This window comes from Nelumbo nucifera, chromosome 1 (assembly GCF_055504915.1).
Source record: "Nelumbo nucifera cultivar China Antique chromosome 1, China Antique-T2T, whole genome shotgun sequence".
Lineage (NCBI taxonomy): Eukaryota > Viridiplantae > Streptophyta > Magnoliopsida > Proteales > Nelumbonaceae > Nelumbo > Nelumbo nucifera.
This window is the reverse complement of record NC_142649.1, coordinates 131,163,560-131,182,263: the sequence shown is the minus strand read 5'-3', so window position 1 is coordinate 131,182,263 and position 18,704 is coordinate 131,163,560. Positions and strand designations below refer to the sequence as shown.

Below are 18,704 nucleotides of genomic sequence, written 5' to 3'. Positions count from 1 at the left end.
GGAACTTGGCCTAGCATAGTGATACTCAACCACGATTTCTTAGTGGTCGCAACCCCCTCCCCGTATAATGCCATAGTAGGTCGGCCGATCACCCATGCCTTACGAGCTGTGGTATCCACCTACTACTTGACCAAGAAGTTCCCTACGGACTTCGGAATTGGGATAACACGAGGTGACCAGCTTGAGTCTTGCAAATGCTACGTCGCTGCCCTCAAAGGGAAAGCCAAGGTGGCCGACGACCTCTAGCTGGAGCGACCTACGGAGCAGAGCGAGGAGCGAGCTGCGCCCACAGAAGAGATCGTCTCCATCTCGGCATCGACGGAGGACCCAGCCCGAACGCTTTAGATCGGTGCTTCCATTGAGGAGCCTCTGCGATCTAAACTGGTACGCTTCTTACTTGAAAATTTAGATTTTTTTGCATGGTCTGCGGCAGAAACGCCCGACATAGACCCTAGCATTATCACTCATAAGCTTAATACTGATCCTGTAGTTAGGCCCGTTAGACAAAAGAAACGCAACCTAGCCACAGAGCGATGGAGGGAAGTCGACGAGGAGGTCAAGAAGCTCCTTGCAGCCAATTTCGTCAGGGAAGTCCATTACCCGAGCTGGGTGGCCAACCCCGTTCTGGTGAAAAAGGCTAACGGTAAATGGCTCATGTGCGTCGACTACACCGACCTGAACCGAGCTTGCCCAAAGAACTGCTTCCCATTCCCCAGGATCGACCGTTTGGTGGACGCGACCTCGGAGCATGAGTTGCTAAGCTTTCTAGATGCCTATTTGGGCTATAACCAGATCAGGACGGACCCGACTGATGAAGAAAAGATTGCCTTCATAACCGAGCTTGGCCTGTACTGCTACAAGGTCTCGCCCTTTGAGCTAAAAAATGCCAGGGCATCCTTTCAAAGACTTGTAAATAAGTTGTTTGAGCCATTGATCGGCTGAAAAATAGAGTGCTATGTAGACGACGTGGTCGTCAAAACCCAGTTTCGCATGAATTAATACAAGACTTGCATTTAGTTTTTGAAATTCTGCGTAGATTTAACATGGAGTTGAATCCGAATAAGTGTGCCTTTGGTGTCACCTCGGGTAAGTTCCTGGGGTACATCGTTAACCGGCGCGGCATTAAGGCTAACCCGGACAAAGTAAAGGCCATCCTAGACATGAGACCACCTTGAAAAGTGAAGGACGTTCAAAGGCTGAATGGCCGAATAGCTACTCTGAGCCGCTTCTTGTCCAAGTCGGCGGACCGCTGCCTACCTTTCTTTAAAGCAATTAAAAGAAAATGGTTAGAATGGACCCAAGATTGTCAGCTCGCGTTTGACGAGCTCAAATAGTACCTCGATAGCGTACCGGTCTTAACCCAGCCCGAGCAGGGCGATGTTTTAGAGCTCTCCGGAGATAGAAAAGCTGGCCTACACACTGGTTATTGCAACCTGAAAGCTCTGTACGTACTTACAAGCTCATACTGTTGTCGTCCTCACCAACAAACCACTAAGGCAAGTTCTGCTCAATCCCGAGGTCTCTGGTCGATTGACGAAGTGGGTCGTTGAGCTCAGCGAGTATGACCTCCAATACAAGCCGCGAACTGCTATCAAGGCCCAAGCCTTAGCAGACTTCATCGCGGAATGCACTTTCAGCTCCGAAGTCCCCAGGCTGATTGAGCACGAGGCCCCCAGTTCGGGCGAGCTCAAAGCTCCCAGGCCGGTTGAGTTCGAGCACCGTGAGGTAGCAGCCAGTGCAACATCTCTCCTAGTTAGGCCAAGCGCGAACTGGGATGAAGAGCGCTGGATCCTTCACGTAGATGGCTCCTCAAACCAGTAGGGCAGCGGAGTCAAAATAGTTTTGTACGGCCCAAGTGGCACAAAGTTGGAGTATGCACTCCACTTCGAATTTGCGGCATCCAACAATGAAGCGTAGTACAAAGCATTGATAGCCGGGCTGGCTCTAGCCAAAGAAGTGAAAGCCAAGCATATCGTCATCTGCAGCGATTCCCAGCTCGTGGTCAATCAAGTCACAGGCGAATACGAAGCTCGTGAACCGACTATGATTGACTATTTAGCCAAAGTAAGAGAGGCTCTGCTCAACTTCTAGTCACACTTCCTCAGGCAAATCCCGAGGTCAGAGAACACTGAGGCCGACGCCCAGTCCCGATTAGTCAGCACCAGTGATAATACCATGAGAACCGTGTACATAGAGAACCTACCTCGGCCTAGCATTCTCGGGGGGCAGAGGAGGTCGCTCCTGTCTTTCAAGTAGAGCCGAGCTTGATCGATCCGCTTGCGAGCTTCCTACTACGCGGGACTCTCCCTGCAGACCGCAATGCCGCCAGAAGGGTAGAGCGTCAGGCGGTCAAATACGTCATGATAGACGAACGGCTGTACCGAAGATCCTACACACTCCCTTACCTGCGCTGCTTGCGACCTTTCGAAGCCGAGCTCGTGCTCCGCGACACTCATGAGGGCCTGTGCGGCGGACACTTGGGGGGCAGGGCCCTCGCCCAAAAAGCGCTACGACCGGGGTACTACTGGCCAACAATGAAAGCAGATGCTATTGAGCTTGCCAAAAAGTGTGACAAGTGCCAGAAGCATGCCAATATCCACCATTAGCCCGCTGCCGACCTCAAGTATCTCACCAGCCCATGGCCCTTCATGCAACGGGGCATCAATATACTCGGACCGTTTCCACCAGCGACAGGCTAGAGGAAATTCTTAGTGGTAGCAGTGGATTATTTCACCAAGTGGGTAGAAGTTGAACCTCTCATGAAAATCACAGCTCGAAACATACAAAACTTCTTTTGGAAAAATAGTGTGCCGTTTTGGGTTACCTCGGGTACTGATTTCTGATAACGGTAAGCTATTCGAGGACATTAAATTCCAGAATTGGTGCCAAGACATGGGGATCCGACAGAAATTCACTTCAGTCACACACCCTCAAGCAAACGGCCAAGCAGAAGTCACGAACAGAGCCATCCTCTATGGACTGAAGGCACGGTTAGATCGAGCTAAAGGACTATGGGCAGACGAGCTACCCAGCGTTCTATGGGCTTACCGAACTTCAGTAAAGACTGCCACAGGAGAAACCCCCTTCAACCTCACCTACGACACAGAAGCAGTCATCCCAGCCGAGATCGAGGATCCCTCGCTACGACTAGAAGCGTATGACGACAAGGAAAACGAAGACGAGCTACGTACCAACCTCGATCTACTTGACGAAGTAAGGGACCTCACATATATCAGGACCGCTGCCTACCAGCAAAGAGTAGCTCAGTACTATAACGCCAGGGTCAAGAAGTGGAACCTCCGCGTTGGCAACCTGGTCCTTCGTAAGGTTATGGTACCTGAGCCCGGTGTTGGCATGCTCGGACCGAATTGGGAAGGACCCTACCGAGTGAAATCGGTGCTCGGGAAAGGAACATACAAGCTCGAAACCCTAGAAAGGAAACATGTACCTCGAGCATGGAATATTGTCAACTTAAGGTAGTATTACCTGTAACTTCTGAGTAGACCACGAGTCACTCCCAAAGCCTAAGGGCCAAAATGCCGAGCTAACATTGACCTCGGTGCAATAAGACCTAGTCGTCTCTATGGAATGGGCGAACTACTGAGTAGACCACGAATCACTCCCAAAGCCTAAGGGCCAAAATGCCGAGCTAACATAGACCTCGGTGCGATAAGACCCAGTTGCCTCTATGGCATGGGCAAACTCCAAGAGTGGACTATAAGTCACTCCAAAACGCCGAGCTAACTATGACCTCGGCACTATGGAAGACTTAATATGCCAATGAAACGGTTAAGTACCATAGGCGTAGGCAGCACGGGTCTGAACCCTATGAAGCGTAGCTCATCTCGGTGTACTGATTGAACCCAACAAGGAATGACCCATGAACATACAGTTCGGGCATACATGGTAATTACTTCGGGGTATACTATAAATTACCTCAAGCACCAAGGGATAGCTCGAGGTAACAACTACCAAAAGATCCTACTTTGGGTATGTAGCCCTAACAGCTCGGGTGATAAAATCACTTTGGCAAAAAGTAAAGGGCACACCATACTTAGTAGAAAAAAGGCCTAACCGCCCAAGAAAGAGATTTTAAAACCGGGTTCTGACACCCGGGAACCACCAGAATTCATCAGAAAAGAAAAACAGAAGAGCCACGAGCCTCAGGGATGCACTGCCTCCACCTCATCGTCATCCTCCAGAGAGTCAGGCTCCTCGTCCTCCGCCTGGTCCGCCGTCTCAGGATCCAAGCCCTTCATTGTTATGCCGTCGAGGTTGAGCCCATAGAACTTCTTGCAGACCAACCAACGGCAGAGCTTAAATCTAGAGTGTTAGGAGCTCGAGCCATACTCCACTTAGAGGTCGTGGTACTCCTGGGAGTCCTTAAAGTCCCACACAGCCTTAGCCCGCTCGACCTCCACCATGGTGTCGAAGTTCTGAGTTCGGTCCTAAAGTGTGGAATCCAAGTCTCGAACCTACTGGCGAAGAAGCTCCCTCTCCGCCGCCACCCTTGATGACTCTTCCCGGTAGCGAGCGCTCTCCTCAGATAGCCGGCCAATCTGCGCCTCCTGGTCCCGGACGAGCAGTTCTTGGGCCTCGCTCCCCTTTTGAGCCTGAAGGACTTCACCTCGGGCCCAGTTGAGCTCGCCTTGGAGTTCTACATGGTTGACCTCTGATTACGAGCGTCACCGGAGTGGATGTTGGTCTAGAAGGCCATGGCGTGGATGGCGAAGTTCACTTGCCAGTAGAAGACTAAGGTCAAAAAAGAGAAAAGGAGAGAAAAGAAAGAAGGAAGAGAAAGGACACTTACCACCATGCAGTGGGCGGAGACAAACCTAGTGAGCTCCTTGGGGTCCATCTCTCCCCAGCTGGCGACCTCCTCATGGTAGATCGCCCTTCGGCTCTTTCGTGCAGCCACGATGTAGTCATTAACACCCTCCCTGTTCCCGGTAGGGAACTGCAGGAAGGGGAAGGGGCGGGATGACCCAAACGAAGGAAACTGCCCTTGTGTTGGGAGCTCAGGCTCTTCTGCGCCACCCTCTGTGGCGACTCCCTCAAATGGAGAAGCGAAGGTCGGGTCAGCAGACTTGAACTCAAAACCCCCAGAACTGGAAGCTCGATCAGGCACGACCTCTTTGCCTTGCGCTTCTGGTTGCCGGACAGGAGGCGGCGAGCGTCAACACTCGACATGATGGCTGCCAAAAATCACAAGGTATTAGTCTAGTAAAAAAATAAGAATTTTTTACAAGGCACTACGCCACCTAAAAGGTAACCTACCCGGGCTCAGGTCGGCCTACGCGAGCTTCTCCTCAGTCAAGTAGTCCGACCAATGGAAGCCAATTGTTGCCCAAGACTGCAGCGTTTTCCAAACTTCGGGGTCGAACTCAACCCCTGAATCCTGGATGGCGGCCCTCCAGTGAGTTGGGAAGGGCCACCCTTCGGGGTTGCGAACAAAAAAATAGTCCTACTTCTAGGCCGAGATCCTGTTTGACAGCTCGTATAAGAGCTTGAAGCCGTGGTGGGGAGAAAAATAGTAGGAACGCCTTTCTGGAGGCGCTCCGGGAGAAGCATTCTTGATGCATAGGATGGTGGAAAGAATGTCAAGGTTAAGGGGAAGACAATACTCATAAAATAAAGAGATAGTCCCAACTACATTGCGAATGGAGTTGGGGTGAAGCTGGTGAACAATGACGTTGAAGTGATTCAAAACCTCCACTATCAAAGGGTGCAGAGGAAGACGGAAGCCAATAATGAGCTGCTCTTGGAAAATCACTATCTCATCGGGACCGTGCTCCCTGGGATAGTTACCGAAAGGGAGACTATAGACGAGGTCTCTGGGGAGGTTAAATTGGAGAACTAAGGTCCTAAATCTCTCCATTGACATGGAGGAGGGACCAAAGCTATCTGGCTCCCTGCCCCAAGAGGTAGAAGCAGTCTCGCCAGAAGCCTCTCGAGCTTCTAGAGCCTGTCCCCAAGCTCCCCCTGAGCTCGAGGGGGCGTCATCTTGGTCATCACCCCGAGAAAAAACATGGTACTGATACCCAGGCATACTGACGAAATGATAAGACTCCCAAGGGAAGAAATGAACCGAAAAGACGGTGTGAGCAGAAGAAGAGCTCGGGCAGCTAGATGAAGACGCGACCTCAGACTCCGAAGGCAAGGCAAGTTAGCGTAAAAGAAATGAGGCCTGGGGTCCTCCTATTTATAGCCACTGTGTCCTCAAATCGACGGCTCAGATTGAGACAGATCTAACGGTTCACAGTCAAGCTGACCGTACGACTTCTGAAACCGAAATGTGACTGACTTCACGTCTCCCATGATCAAGGTAATGATGGCTGCACGCCTTCCGGAATTGAGAGCCGCTTCTGCACGTTCTTCTTGGCATTCAAAAGGTCTAGAGACCCCCTGACGTCTGCACGCGCATTTAATACGATCAGTCAATCAAGTTTGAACTTCGGGTCAAATCCACTCACATTTCATGAACTCCTCATGCTAAGGTAGCACCCTTAGCCTGAGGAGTGGGGGGCAATTGATGGAGGGTGATTTGACCCGACCCCTTGGGACGGTGACACGTGGACATGACTCAACACAAGTAACAACTCAGAACAACAGCCTGACCGCGACTAAGTAACGAGCATGACAACTCGCTACGTCATAGCTCGCCATAGGGTGAGCTCGCTGCAACGCGAGCTTGAGGACCCCCGATGTATTCAAAGGGAATACTCCAAGACAAAGTCTATCCCAGCTCGCGGGCTAGGATAACCAGCTCGCTCCAATTCTTAGGCAGAAAAACTGCCCCAAAGGCAACCTTAAGAGGAATCACCTCGAAGTATCCCTATGAGCTCGCTGCGGGATAGCTTGCTACAAGACAATTCATTACAAAGCGACGCGATGTTTTCAGGAAGCTTATATCTGACAAGACCATACCCGTCAGACTGCACCACGTCTCCTGACCGACGGCGCAGTCCTTGCCAGCCCGACAAGACTGCTTCCACGTCTCTCGACAGATGGTGGCGTGTCTGTCCTTCCGGGACATGTCACTCATCCGATTGGGTAGTACTCTGCAACGATCACCTGCGCAAGCCTGATAGATAACGGCTGCGACAGTGGTCTAGTGGTGATTACGCCCGATTTGACAAGAATGCTCATATATAAGAGCCTCCTAGTTGAAGGGAAGGGATCTCTCTCGAATACCTTATATCTCATCTTGAATATCTTGAACTTTATCTCGAGCTAACTCAGTGATCTAGCGCGACCTACACTCTTAGCCTTTTTTGCACTCTTTACTGCTTTCTCCAGCATTCTAACTTAAGCATCAGAGTATTCCCACCGGGCAAGTCTTCCGGGAATCATTCACCGTCTTCTTCTCAGGTACCGTCTGTCGCCAGCGAGGAGCTAGTCAACTGCCAGTTAGGAGTGCCCGGATTGCACAGCATCAGGTACCAAAGGATGGAGAAGGCCAAAAGGTCTGGAGGATGTGAGGATGTGGAAGAGGAAACCTCAGGAAAAATCCAAAATGATATCAATTCTGATAGTTGATGAAATAGGTCAGTTCGGACTTGAAGTTTAGAACCAAACAAAACCATCTTTGCAATAGGACACTTAAGGAACAAATGGCCTATAGTTTCCTCCTCTTTCATACATAGTGAGCAACAAGAGTCAAAGTTGTTCCTCCACACATTGAACCTACTCTTTGTGGGTAGAGCCTCATTTAAGGCACTCTAGAAAAAAAAATCATAATTTTGGGACAAGTCCATTTTAATTTCCAAAACTTGGCCCATTTACAATTCCCAAACAGGAAACCCGCATTTGATGAACAAGGAAGTTTCGAATGTAGGAGACGATGAACTGATGCAGTAGTGAATTGCCCGTGAGAAGTAAGGGTCTAAACAAGATGGTGCTCCATAACATTATTGTGCAATGGGAGATCTGAGGATAGAACTGCTTGAGCAGAATGAGGTGAAAATAATCGATTCACCAACTCGTGGTTCCAATTGATTGAGTGTTGGATAATGAGTTCTGAAGGATAGAAGTTGCGTCATGTGGCAGCCAAGGATGTGAGAGAGCATCAATACCCCACCCATTACCAACAATCCTGTGGCAACCTTTGCAAAAATGAGATCTAGATGCGAGGATACCCCGCCAAATATAGGAATCACCAGGTTTTGGCTTTAAATTCTAGAAGCTAGAATTTCTAATGTACTTTGCATGTAACATCTGCGCCCACAGAGAGGATGGGAACTTGAGCAACCTCTAATCCAACTTAATGATATGGGCTCCGTTAGTCGCTGCCATGTTACGAAAACCCAGCGCACGGCAGACTTTTGGTTGACAAAGCAAGGACCACTTACGTAAATGCACTCCAACCGAATCAGAATCAGCCCACCAAAAGTTTCAGCAAATGTTATTAAGGTCATTGCAAGTCTTCATTGGTAGTGGGTAGACCTGTTCATGGGCCAAGTGGCCCGATGGGCCGGCCCGGCCCGGCTTGGTCCTTGGATAGGCTTGAACAGGTATATAGGCTTGCGGGCTTAACTTCGGGCCAAAAGGCCCAGCCTGCAATAAATTCGAGCCGGGTTCGGGATTTGCCAAAATAGCCCGGCCCGAGCTCGGCCCGACCCGACCTATAAATAAACCTAAAAACTCTAGTTGAATACCCCTCTTTTTTTCACCTCTTTCCCTTCTTTTTCCAACCAAATTCTTCTTCTCCACATCCTCTTTCCCTTCTTTATATATATTTTTTAATATAAATAAATTCTGATTTGTATTGATTATTGAATAGGGAAAAACTTTAATTTTTTTATTAGGTCGGGCTTCAGGCTCGGGCTTCGAACTTTTTATTAGGGCTGGACTCGGGCTCGGGCCTAACATGTTTCTGTTAGTGAAGAGTAAAAGCCTGACCTGGCCTATGAACAAGTCTAATAGTAGGTAAGTGTACATGATGTATTGTGGAAGTGCTTGAAGGGTGGACTTAATGAAAACTGACCTACTGGCGTGGGAAAGAGTTGACTTTTTCCATCCCGATGGTTTGGACTTTAATCTATCAATTAAGTAATTCCACTTTTTTAACTTTTGCTCTCCTGATAGCATAGGACCGCCAAGATATTTATGATTAGCCTTCATTGTGGAGACACCAAATTTTGAAAGAACAAGGGTTCTTCTCAGTGTTAGCACTGAACTAAATGGCTGATTTCTGGAAATTGATCTCCTGGCCCGACCATTTACAAAATGAACTTAGCACATTTAAAATTTGATTAACATCAGAGTTGTAACACATTCCAAATACAACATGGTCATTGGCGAAAAGTAAGTGGTAAGCTTCACGCTAGATTTTCCAAATCTGAAACCATGGGTAAGATTTTGCAAACATTTGGTTTCAACATTCTTGAAAAGTATGGAGAAATTCGGGGAGGATATGCAATTTAAAATGAGGTTGTAGAAAACTTGAGAAAATCCGAAGCACATCAGAGTCTTTATGAGAAAGGCCCATTCAATCTTCCTTAAGAATCATGCATCTCTTGTAATCCAACTCTATTTCCCATCTAGAGAAATAGGCAATTCTGATGTTGAACCAAACAAACGCTTAAAACCATAAACATGGGATAATCGGGTCTGACTACTTGGGAACGCTAATTTTGATAATATAAGCTTACCAAAAAATGACAATAAATGTTAAACGGGTTTATATATTGCTAAAATAAGTAATTTTTATAAAATCATCTTATATACCAAACTAAAATTTTCTTTGAAAGTAAAATATAATAAAAATTACAAAAAAAAAACTATTAAACGTTTATTTATTATTAATTACATAATTGAATTGGGTCTTAATCGATTCAGAATAATAAAAATTGGTCCCAACCCAATTATAATCTGAATGCAAAATTCAGACCCAACCCATTAATTGATCCAAGTGCCACTGCAGGTGTTTATAGAATTTCCTTAATAAAGATTTCCACTATTCATGATCAAGTTATATACATTTTAATCAACATTCCTCATTTTTTTTTTCCGGCAAATTATTCTCCTGAATTAGAAATCCAAAGCTAAGGACAGAATCTTGACGACTTTCAACGTTCTTTCTACCTGCTGACAATGCAAGAACATTATTGACAGTGATTGGGTGCCATCATGTGCATACTTGGACGATCTCAATGTCTCATATCATTCCACCATTTGGTTTTTGCCCAATCAAGTCAATGGGTTTGGGTTGATAAGATGGGTCCAAAATTCCCAAATAACAGGTATATTTTCCAATTAAAATAAATTTAGGATTCAATATCAAATTTCTTGTCAAACGACATACCCAAGATAATAGATACAGATTTTTTTTTTTACCCATCCTCGTACAGGATGTATCTGAGCAGGCAAGAGGCGGGACCCATACAACATCCAATTACCAGATCCGCAATTGACTCCTACGAAAGGCCTTTCAGTAAGAATCACCGACAAACCGGGTTATTCCGAGTCAGCTCGGTGATTCTGTGGTCAGAGTGAGTTGGTAACGAGTGGTGATGGTGGAGTGAGTAAGCACTGAAGAAGACTACAAGCCGCAGCACAGAGTCGAGAGGTGAGGGTCGTGTTGTCTCCATCAGTTGACGTTGATTGACATGGTGTCGGAGTGGATTGAACTGATAGATTGCAACTGGGCGTTTTGGTGGTGTGAGTGGGGACAATTAGTGACTAAAATCATCTCTACTGTTCAGGATTTGAGGCCGTGTTATGGGCCACGTGGTCATCCGTATGGCTTCCCTGATAAGGACTCTTGAAAGAACGACGTTTCCTCTCCTGTCCAATCACATGTCATTGTCTTTTAACTCTTTCTTTTGGGAAATTTTAGAGTTCAGTCCTGGTATTCCAAAATTCATTATCAGTGTTCTCTACTTCTGTCCACCGTAAGAAGTAGCGGTTCATGGCTTGAACCTGATGCTCAAGTGCGGCAGAGATATTAAGTGGATTCCAGCCGGGTCCCACCACTCTAAGTAGGTCCCATCCAATAGCAGCCATTGATTTGGTGAAGGCAATCTCACTTCATTGCAAGATATGAAATCAAGAAAGTGGTTAAAGATTTGAGAAGTTATTATGCTCTGGGTAAGTATTTGGACGTTCAAATTAGTAAAGAATGTCGAGAATGGTGGGTAATCGGGCCAAGCAGTTAAGAGCAGTGCTAGTTCGAATAGAACACTTCGAAAGGGGGTTATCATTTTATAGTTAAAGATTCGTATCTTGTTTGGATGAGGCATCTGGCGTTATCGGGATGATGTTGTCTGTTAAAGTCTTTGGAATAAGACTTAATCCCCAACGGAGCTGTTCTCTTGATACATACGATGCTCTCCTATCTTGATCGCACTTATCTATCTAACATGGTGCCAACGTGGCCAATGAGATAAGATGGCCACGAAAGTGATACATAGCACCTGGGGCTGACTCAATCATAACCCAAACACAAAGCTGTTGTTTTATGGCATGAATTTGCAAAACATCCTTTGAATTGGCTGAAATGCACAGTTTGGACAATCAGATTTATCTAATTTGGAACTTTTATTGGTTTATGTCATCCAATGAATAGCCCACCGATTGAATTGAATCACTGGATAATATTAGTCATTCTAGAGGAGAGGAGATAGGCATCAGAGGATCCCTATCCCATCTCTGTTTAGTTGGTTTGATGTCATGTTTTAAGTGCATTTTTTGTTTGGTTAACAATAGGTACTGAATTGACATATTTTAAAAGTTTAGGTATTGAATTATTGCATTTTAAAATTTGGGAGTCAAAGTGACATTAACCCAAATTACATGTACCAATCAAGAATTTTGCCTAAAATATATGGACAACAGGAAAAAACAATAATGCACCTTGGTCAACTCATGTGGCTTCATATTTGGAAGTTAAGAGTGTGAATCACAGTCAATTGGAATTGGAATCAAAATGAAAATGGGAATTAAAATCAACAGAAATATGGAATTTGATTCTTAAGAGAGGGGCAGGGAATGGCCGTTTCCTCAACTAAAATGGGGAATGTCATTGCAGCAGGAATGGGAATAAAATTCCAATTCCGCCCAACCAAACAGTTGAAATCAGAATGGGTCCGATTCAAGACCCTTATTCCCGTGAACCAAACGGGGCGTAAGATTGTTCTCCAGCTTCCACCTGCGGAATATTACAATAAGAAAACGAAAAATGAAATAGCAGCAAGTGAATCAACGAAAATTGTGCTTGCCAATAGTTTTTTTTTTTTGAACATTTTCCTCTACTTGAGATCATCAGAAATATGTTGAACACATTTACCCAATGCCTATTCAGATAAAATGGTTTTACCCAATGTCGGTCCTGGCCATCAATGGTGGATACAAAATATTTGGCATTTCCTTGCATGAAGAGGTCACTCTCAGACTCAAACCTGTTCACGCACTTGTCACTTTATCAGCCCAAGATACTAAAAACAAAAACTACTCTTCAGAATTCAGGAACAATATAACAGTTTAACTCCGAAGAAGCTGAAATTCCACTTAAAAAGAACAGAAGTTAAGCAGAACCCCCATAAGAACACAGATACAGGAATAGAAATCTAAAACATATCTGTGAATCCAACTTGGTGAACCCAAAAAAGTGGGATATATAATTGCTGGTGCAGTTTTCAATGAAATGTAGTTGTTGGTGCAGATTTTCCTTCCAGACGTGCCCATCGTAATGGTTATAAATATAATTACACAAGTTTTTTTGACAGCCAATTATACAAAATTTGTTTTATCTATTAACTTTTTTATGCATTTCTGCAGACAAATTGGATTAAAATAATGCTCTTTTCTTTGTCAATTTTAATTTCTGTTATTTCACCGGTAAAATATAAAGATCTTCAATTTGGAAAATCGAAACAAAGAAAACCATCTAAGTCATCCATTATCTTTAGCAAAAATGAAAAGTTCTTCTAAATGGATCAACTAAGTTACAGAAAGAACAAATTTTCCTCTAATTCGATAACTTTCAAATCAAAATCTATCTTCCATCTTCCAAAACATAAGCAAGAAATTAGGGCAAACAAACATAAAGTTCAGATCTTGTATAACTTCTATGAAATATAAAGATGAAGGTCATCCTGTTTAGTCAATATTTGTCAACATCAAATCGAAGGGTATTTCTGTGGCAAAACCAGTACAATGAACTAGGGATAAATAATACCCAATCTGGTGCTGAGGTCCTGGTAATAACACCCAACTAGCTGCACTTTCCACAATTAATTTGAACTATTCATGACAGAGTCCCATTAAGTTGCAGGGGAAGAGATCAAAGAGATGATGGAGATTGCAGTGAGAGAGAATGATGAGTTACAATTCAATAAACAAAGTACCCATTGGGTAACTGTGAGCCTGTTACTGAACCCATAAAAAGATGTTTGCTTTTTGGAGGGATTTGATCCAGTTGGTTTGGGAATTCACACCCCTATGTACAACAATCTGATTATTTATTTCAGTTCCTGATCAAAGCACAAAAACAGAGGATCCAAGATAAAGTATTTATACTTCATTGATAATACTGATTACACTATACAAGATAGAAGCCTTCCAAGAAACCCTCGACTTCTGATTGAGCCTCAAAAACACTTAGCATGTTCTCCTGACCCTTTTATCTATCTAACTTTGCAATATAATACTTCAAATTCATCTCTAAGAGTCTTAACTGTTTTCAAGTTTTGCCTTAGCTATAGAACTGTAAAGTGAATCACAAGGACTCAATCCCAATCCTACCATCTCATTGAGCAAAACCTCAGCTTCTTGCCATTTTCCATCCTTACAAAGGATACCAATGGTCAGACTATAGCTAGCCATGTTTGGGAGCATTCCATTATCGTGCATTTTTTCTAGCAACCTCAGCGCTCTATAAGAATTGCCTTCTTTGCAGTAACCATAAATCATTATATTGTAGATTATATCATTAGGCTTCAAATGCACTTCACTCATTGATCTAAACAGCTTGGATGCATCCTTCATGTTACCTTTGACACAGAACCCATTTATCAGGATGCCATAAATATAAGCATCTGCCATCAAGCCAGCCTTCTCCATAGAGGAAAACATTTCAAGGGCTTTCTCCATGTTGTCTGATTTGATCAAAGCATCAATGAGAATACTATATGTTACTTTTGAAGGAAATATATCCCTCTCCTCCATTTCTCTAGCAAGAAAGGCAGCTGTTTCAAAATTTCCAATTCTAGAAAAACCTGCAATTAAAACATTATAAGTAACCAAAGATGGAGATTGGCCAGTTGACCTCATCTTATCAAACAATATCGATGCCTTGTCCAACTTTCTAGCTTTGCAAAACCCATCAATTAGAGTGTTGTATGTGATTGAATTTGGACTCAATCCAGCCTCCTTCATCCGACTTACCAACTTCTCAGCTTCCACGGGTTTCCGTACTCGACATAATCCACTAATTAGTGTGTTATAAGTGACAACATTACAAGCAACACCTCTCTCATGCATTTCATCAAATAATTCAAATGCTTTTTTCAGATTACCATCCTTACAATACCCACTAATCACCGAATTGTAAGTATAAATATTAGGAAGAGTCCCCTTAAGTTTCATCTCTTCATAGAGCTCAAACCCTTCCTTGTTAAAGCCTTTTCTGAAACACCCGTTAATCATGGTTGTATAAGTGAACTCATTGGCAACCAAACCCAGCTTCTCCATCTTAGAAAATAACTTCCTTGCCTGATCAATGTCGCCGTTCTTGCAACACCCATCAATCAAAGTAGTATAAATGACTACATTTGCGGACCAGCCCATCTTTTCCAATTGAGATAAAAGCTCAAACCCCTTACTCAAATCACCAACCTGACAGCAACCCTTAATCATTATTCCATAACTGTAAATATCTAATTGAGTTCTACCCTGTGTTTCATTGAAAACGCAACAAGCATTTTCGAAAGAATCCAACTTGAGAAGATGAGTCAATAGGTTATTGAAAGTGCTTGGACTGGGTACCAGGCCACGGTTAAGCATTTCAGTGAAATAAAAGAGGGATTCTTGAAGCATTTGAGATTGGATAAGAGCACCGATGATTGCTTCATATAAAAGAATAAGAAGTGAATTTGGACCCGAATGGGTTTGCGTAAAATGGTGGAGTAGAGATGGGAGAGATGAGGAAGTGAAGGAAGAAGAGTAAAGCTTGCCTGAGAGAAACCGTAGAAGAACGGACTGAGCTTGTGCTAACATGTTTGAGGAAAGGAGGAGGTGGAGGATAGCGGACGTGGACTCATTGGTGTGTTGGAAACCTTGCAGGATTGATTCGTTGAAGATTGAGAAAGCTTTGAGTGGTGGGCTTTTCACCATTTTCTGTATAAGATTGAAAGCTTGGTGGATCTGTGACATATTCGTGCCCTCTTCTGCCACCAAACTGGCTGAATACTAGTTCAGTAATTCTACCTTCCTCCTGCAAATCAAGTTCGAAGTATAAAATCTTATACCTGATTTGCTATCAACCATCAACTGAAAACAGTAATGGAGGGAAACTAGCATCAAACCTTCAAGTTCAGGGTCCTTGGAACTCTAATTAGCTCGAATAGCAATTTCAAAAGTAAAGCACGGGAGAGATCGAAAGAGAGGAAGATGGATTGGAGTCATGGAGGGATGAATTCGAGTCCAGCTGAGCTGCTTGGAGATGTTTGGAACGGTTTTGAATAGCCCTGCAAAAACAACCATATTAATCATAATCAACCTGATTCGCATGGAAGGTCTGACGGCTTGATCAGATGCCTGTGTTGTTGATTCAATCAATATTTTTCTTTTCTCGTCAAAATCTTTGCTAAGCAAATGGTTTAGGGGCTAAATGAACCCAAAATCACGGTGGAGTGACAGGTCTATTGATCAAACCAATTGGGTCAACAACTAATTAAAAACATTGCCCCGAATAAGTTTCGAAGACGCAAACTTGGGAGCATACTTTTTTCTCTGATAAATAAACTCGGGAGGATATTCTAGAAACAAAAACATCATATAGGTAATTGGTGAAAACCAGAATAAATTACAAGAAAAAATTATTTATACAGTAGATAAGCTAATTACCTCTATGTGGAAAATGCAGAAACAATCGCTCATGCTCTTTATATAAATAAATATGTCTATAAAAGATAGAAACAATTGCTTATGCTCTTTATAACTTGGCATCGTTCTAGATGTGTGTGGTTTATTTTGCATAAAAGCCAAAGAATTAAACAGAAGTGGCTTTCTTGAATGGATTAAATTGGTGAGTGATGGCATTGAATTTTTTAATTGAAATTGATATAGGAGGTGTTTGGTGCATTAGCATTTTGTTGTACAAATTTATGAGAAATGTGTTATCATATATATGAGTGTCATTTCAACTAAAAAAAGTATGTTTAGAAACATCTAATTTGATGTTTTAGGTATAGTCTGTATAGATAACAACTCAAAAATGTTTTTTAGGTAAAAAACCTTTCTCACATAAATTTGTATGGATTAACAAAAAATGCATCAACAATACAACACCATTGTATCAAACACCCCTTGTAGTTTTTGGAAATTGTCAAAAACTCATGAGTTTTCAGCATTTCTCTTAAACTCATCATAACTTTTCAAAATGTCTAAAACTCATCATGTTACTAACTTGACGTTAAAGAGACTAACGGCTGTTAATATATTACCATTTTAACCTACATAGAAAAATATAAAATATATACATATATTTTAATATTTAGACATGAAAAAAAAGGAAAAAGTTCAAAAAATATTTTCAAATAAAAGCACAGAAATTACAGAAAAAATATAAAAATTATAGAAAGTGCCCACAAAATAAAAAATATATATTTTCAAATTATAGAAACTATGGAAATTGAAAAACAAAATCATAAAATAAAACTGGTAGAATAGACACCAAAAATTATAGAAAAACACAAAAATTACAAATAAATAACAAAAAATATAGAAAAATTTATAGATGGTAGAAAATAGAAAAATGTAAAAAAAAAACAGAAATTATAAAAAATATTAGAAATTTTAACAAAACACTAAAAATGTAAAAAAAAAGGAAAATTGAAAAATGAAAAAGACCCTTTTCCTCTAACTTGCCATTTAAAGGTGATTTGGTCATAAAAATTGTTATTTCTGCTGACATGGACACCTCTGTTATGAAACATTAACGATGTACTAATAGAAGGTGAGTTTTGGAAAATAAAAGCTTACTGACATGATGAATTTTAAACGTTTTGAAAAGTTGTGAATTTAAGAGAAATGCTGAAAACTCATAGTGAGTTTTAGACAATTTTTGCTTAACTCGCACAATGGATGTCAAATTATAAATGTTACATGCAGGAATTATCTGGAGATGAGTAGGATTTGAAGCCCAAATCACAAGACAATGGAGGGAAGAGCAATTAGGTCCTGAGTAGAGTTTCTTTGGCCACCATGGATGAGATGCTACCTCAAGATAAATGTAGATGGGAGGTTTCATAGTTCTGGTTTTGCTGCTTAGACTGCATTTGGTTGGAGTGCAAATGTTGAACCATTGCAAATTTGCATTCCTTTCGTAAGTATTCAAAAAATGCATTGGTTTTTTATTTAAAAATGTATATAGACCAGAGTTTGCATCGAATATAAGAGAGAATTTTGTTTTATGAAAATCAAAGCAAAATTTGTTATCTTTATCAAAGTAAATGGAACATAGTTTTGCATCATTGAAAAGTGAAACCCTCAAAGAGAGAAAGAGAAGAGAACAGTTTTGAACCACAAGAAAAACGTAATTGTAGCAATCTTTACCTTCGATCTTTGAGAACTGAGAGAAGTAACTCTATTATTTCAATCTTTGGTATCTCATTTTGATCTTTTTTTTTGGTGTTAGGTTGCCTATCTTGTTGGAAAATCTACCTTCATTTTGTAGGTAGATCTACATTCGTTTTCAGATGCAACTCTGATCTACCTTTGTATTTAGGTAGGTTTACCTTCGTTTTCAGAGAAGCAGCTCTGATCTACCTTCGCTTTTAGGTAGATCTACATTCGTTTTTAGAGAGGCAACTCTGGTCTACCTTTGTTTTCTGTTTAGCTATTTTCTTCTTTGTTCAGCTATTTTTCAGGTAACTAATCTACCACAATGTTAACCTACGTATTATTGATTACCCGTTGATTGTTTGTTATACGGAAAAGATTGTTATAAAAAATGATCTTGGCTTATCTATTATCATTTATCAATCAATGTTGGGCACAACATTTGAATTTTCACATATGGAAAACTAAGCAACCATGTGTTAAAGGACTCTTATGAGCCAAAAATGAATGTTAATAGGTGGTCCATTAACTTGAAAACTACACTCAATTTTGAAGTACTATGTGTGTCTGATTCCAACTTTTGCTCATTCTTGCCTGTGAGATAAATAGGTAAAAATGTTCTCTTTTATGATTTATCGGATAATCAAAATTGATATATATTATATAGATGGACAATTTTTATGATTATAAATGTCATATGGGCAAAAAAAAAAAATAATGTTCTCTTATTTATGTCCTACAATGATTTTGATAGAAGATAAGAATACAAGTGTCAGTGGACTAGGTTTGGGTTGAAACCAATTTGAACAGATTTGTTGGTCTAGATATTGAATTGAATTGGTCCAAAATGATAGAAGATAAGAAGGAGCTTTTAGAGGGCAGTTGGAGGGAGGTTTTCAAGTGCTTGACTTCTATTTTAG

At 42.2% G+C, this 18,704-nt stretch overlaps 1 protein-coding gene and 1 long non-coding RNA gene across 2 annotated transcripts; both read right to left on the bottom strand.

The window, feature by feature from the left end:
* Positions 1-11,813: 11,813 nt before the first annotated feature.
* Positions 11,814-18,008, bottom strand: LOC148803834 (uncharacterized). Its single transcript, XR_016080150.1, has 3 exons — positions 17,779-18,008; positions 12,320-12,401; positions 11,814-12,151 (listed from the first exon to the last, which is right to left on the bottom strand). It is a non-coding gene; the product is annotated as an uncharacterized LOC148803834 (long non-coding RNA).
* Positions 13,508-15,967, bottom strand: LOC104608161 (Pentatricopeptide repeat (PPR-like) superfamily protein). The gene is made up of 2 exons (XM_010274055.3): positions 15,528-15,967; positions 13,508-15,436 (listed from the first exon to the last, which is right to left on the bottom strand). Exon 2 carries the CDS (start codon positions 15,373-15,375, stop codon positions 13,675-13,677), a length of 1,701 nt encoding a protein of 566 aa, XP_010272357.1. The 5' UTR covers positions 15,376-15,436; positions 15,528-15,967; the 3' UTR covers positions 13,508-13,674.
* Positions 18,009-18,704: the final 696 nt, after the last annotated feature.

What these genes read in the sequence shown, in the direction of transcription:
- LOC104608161 (XM_010274055.3), bottom strand. Translation starts at nt 15,375, where the DNA reads ATGTCACAGATCCACCAAGCTTTCAATCTTATACAGAAAATGGTGAAA.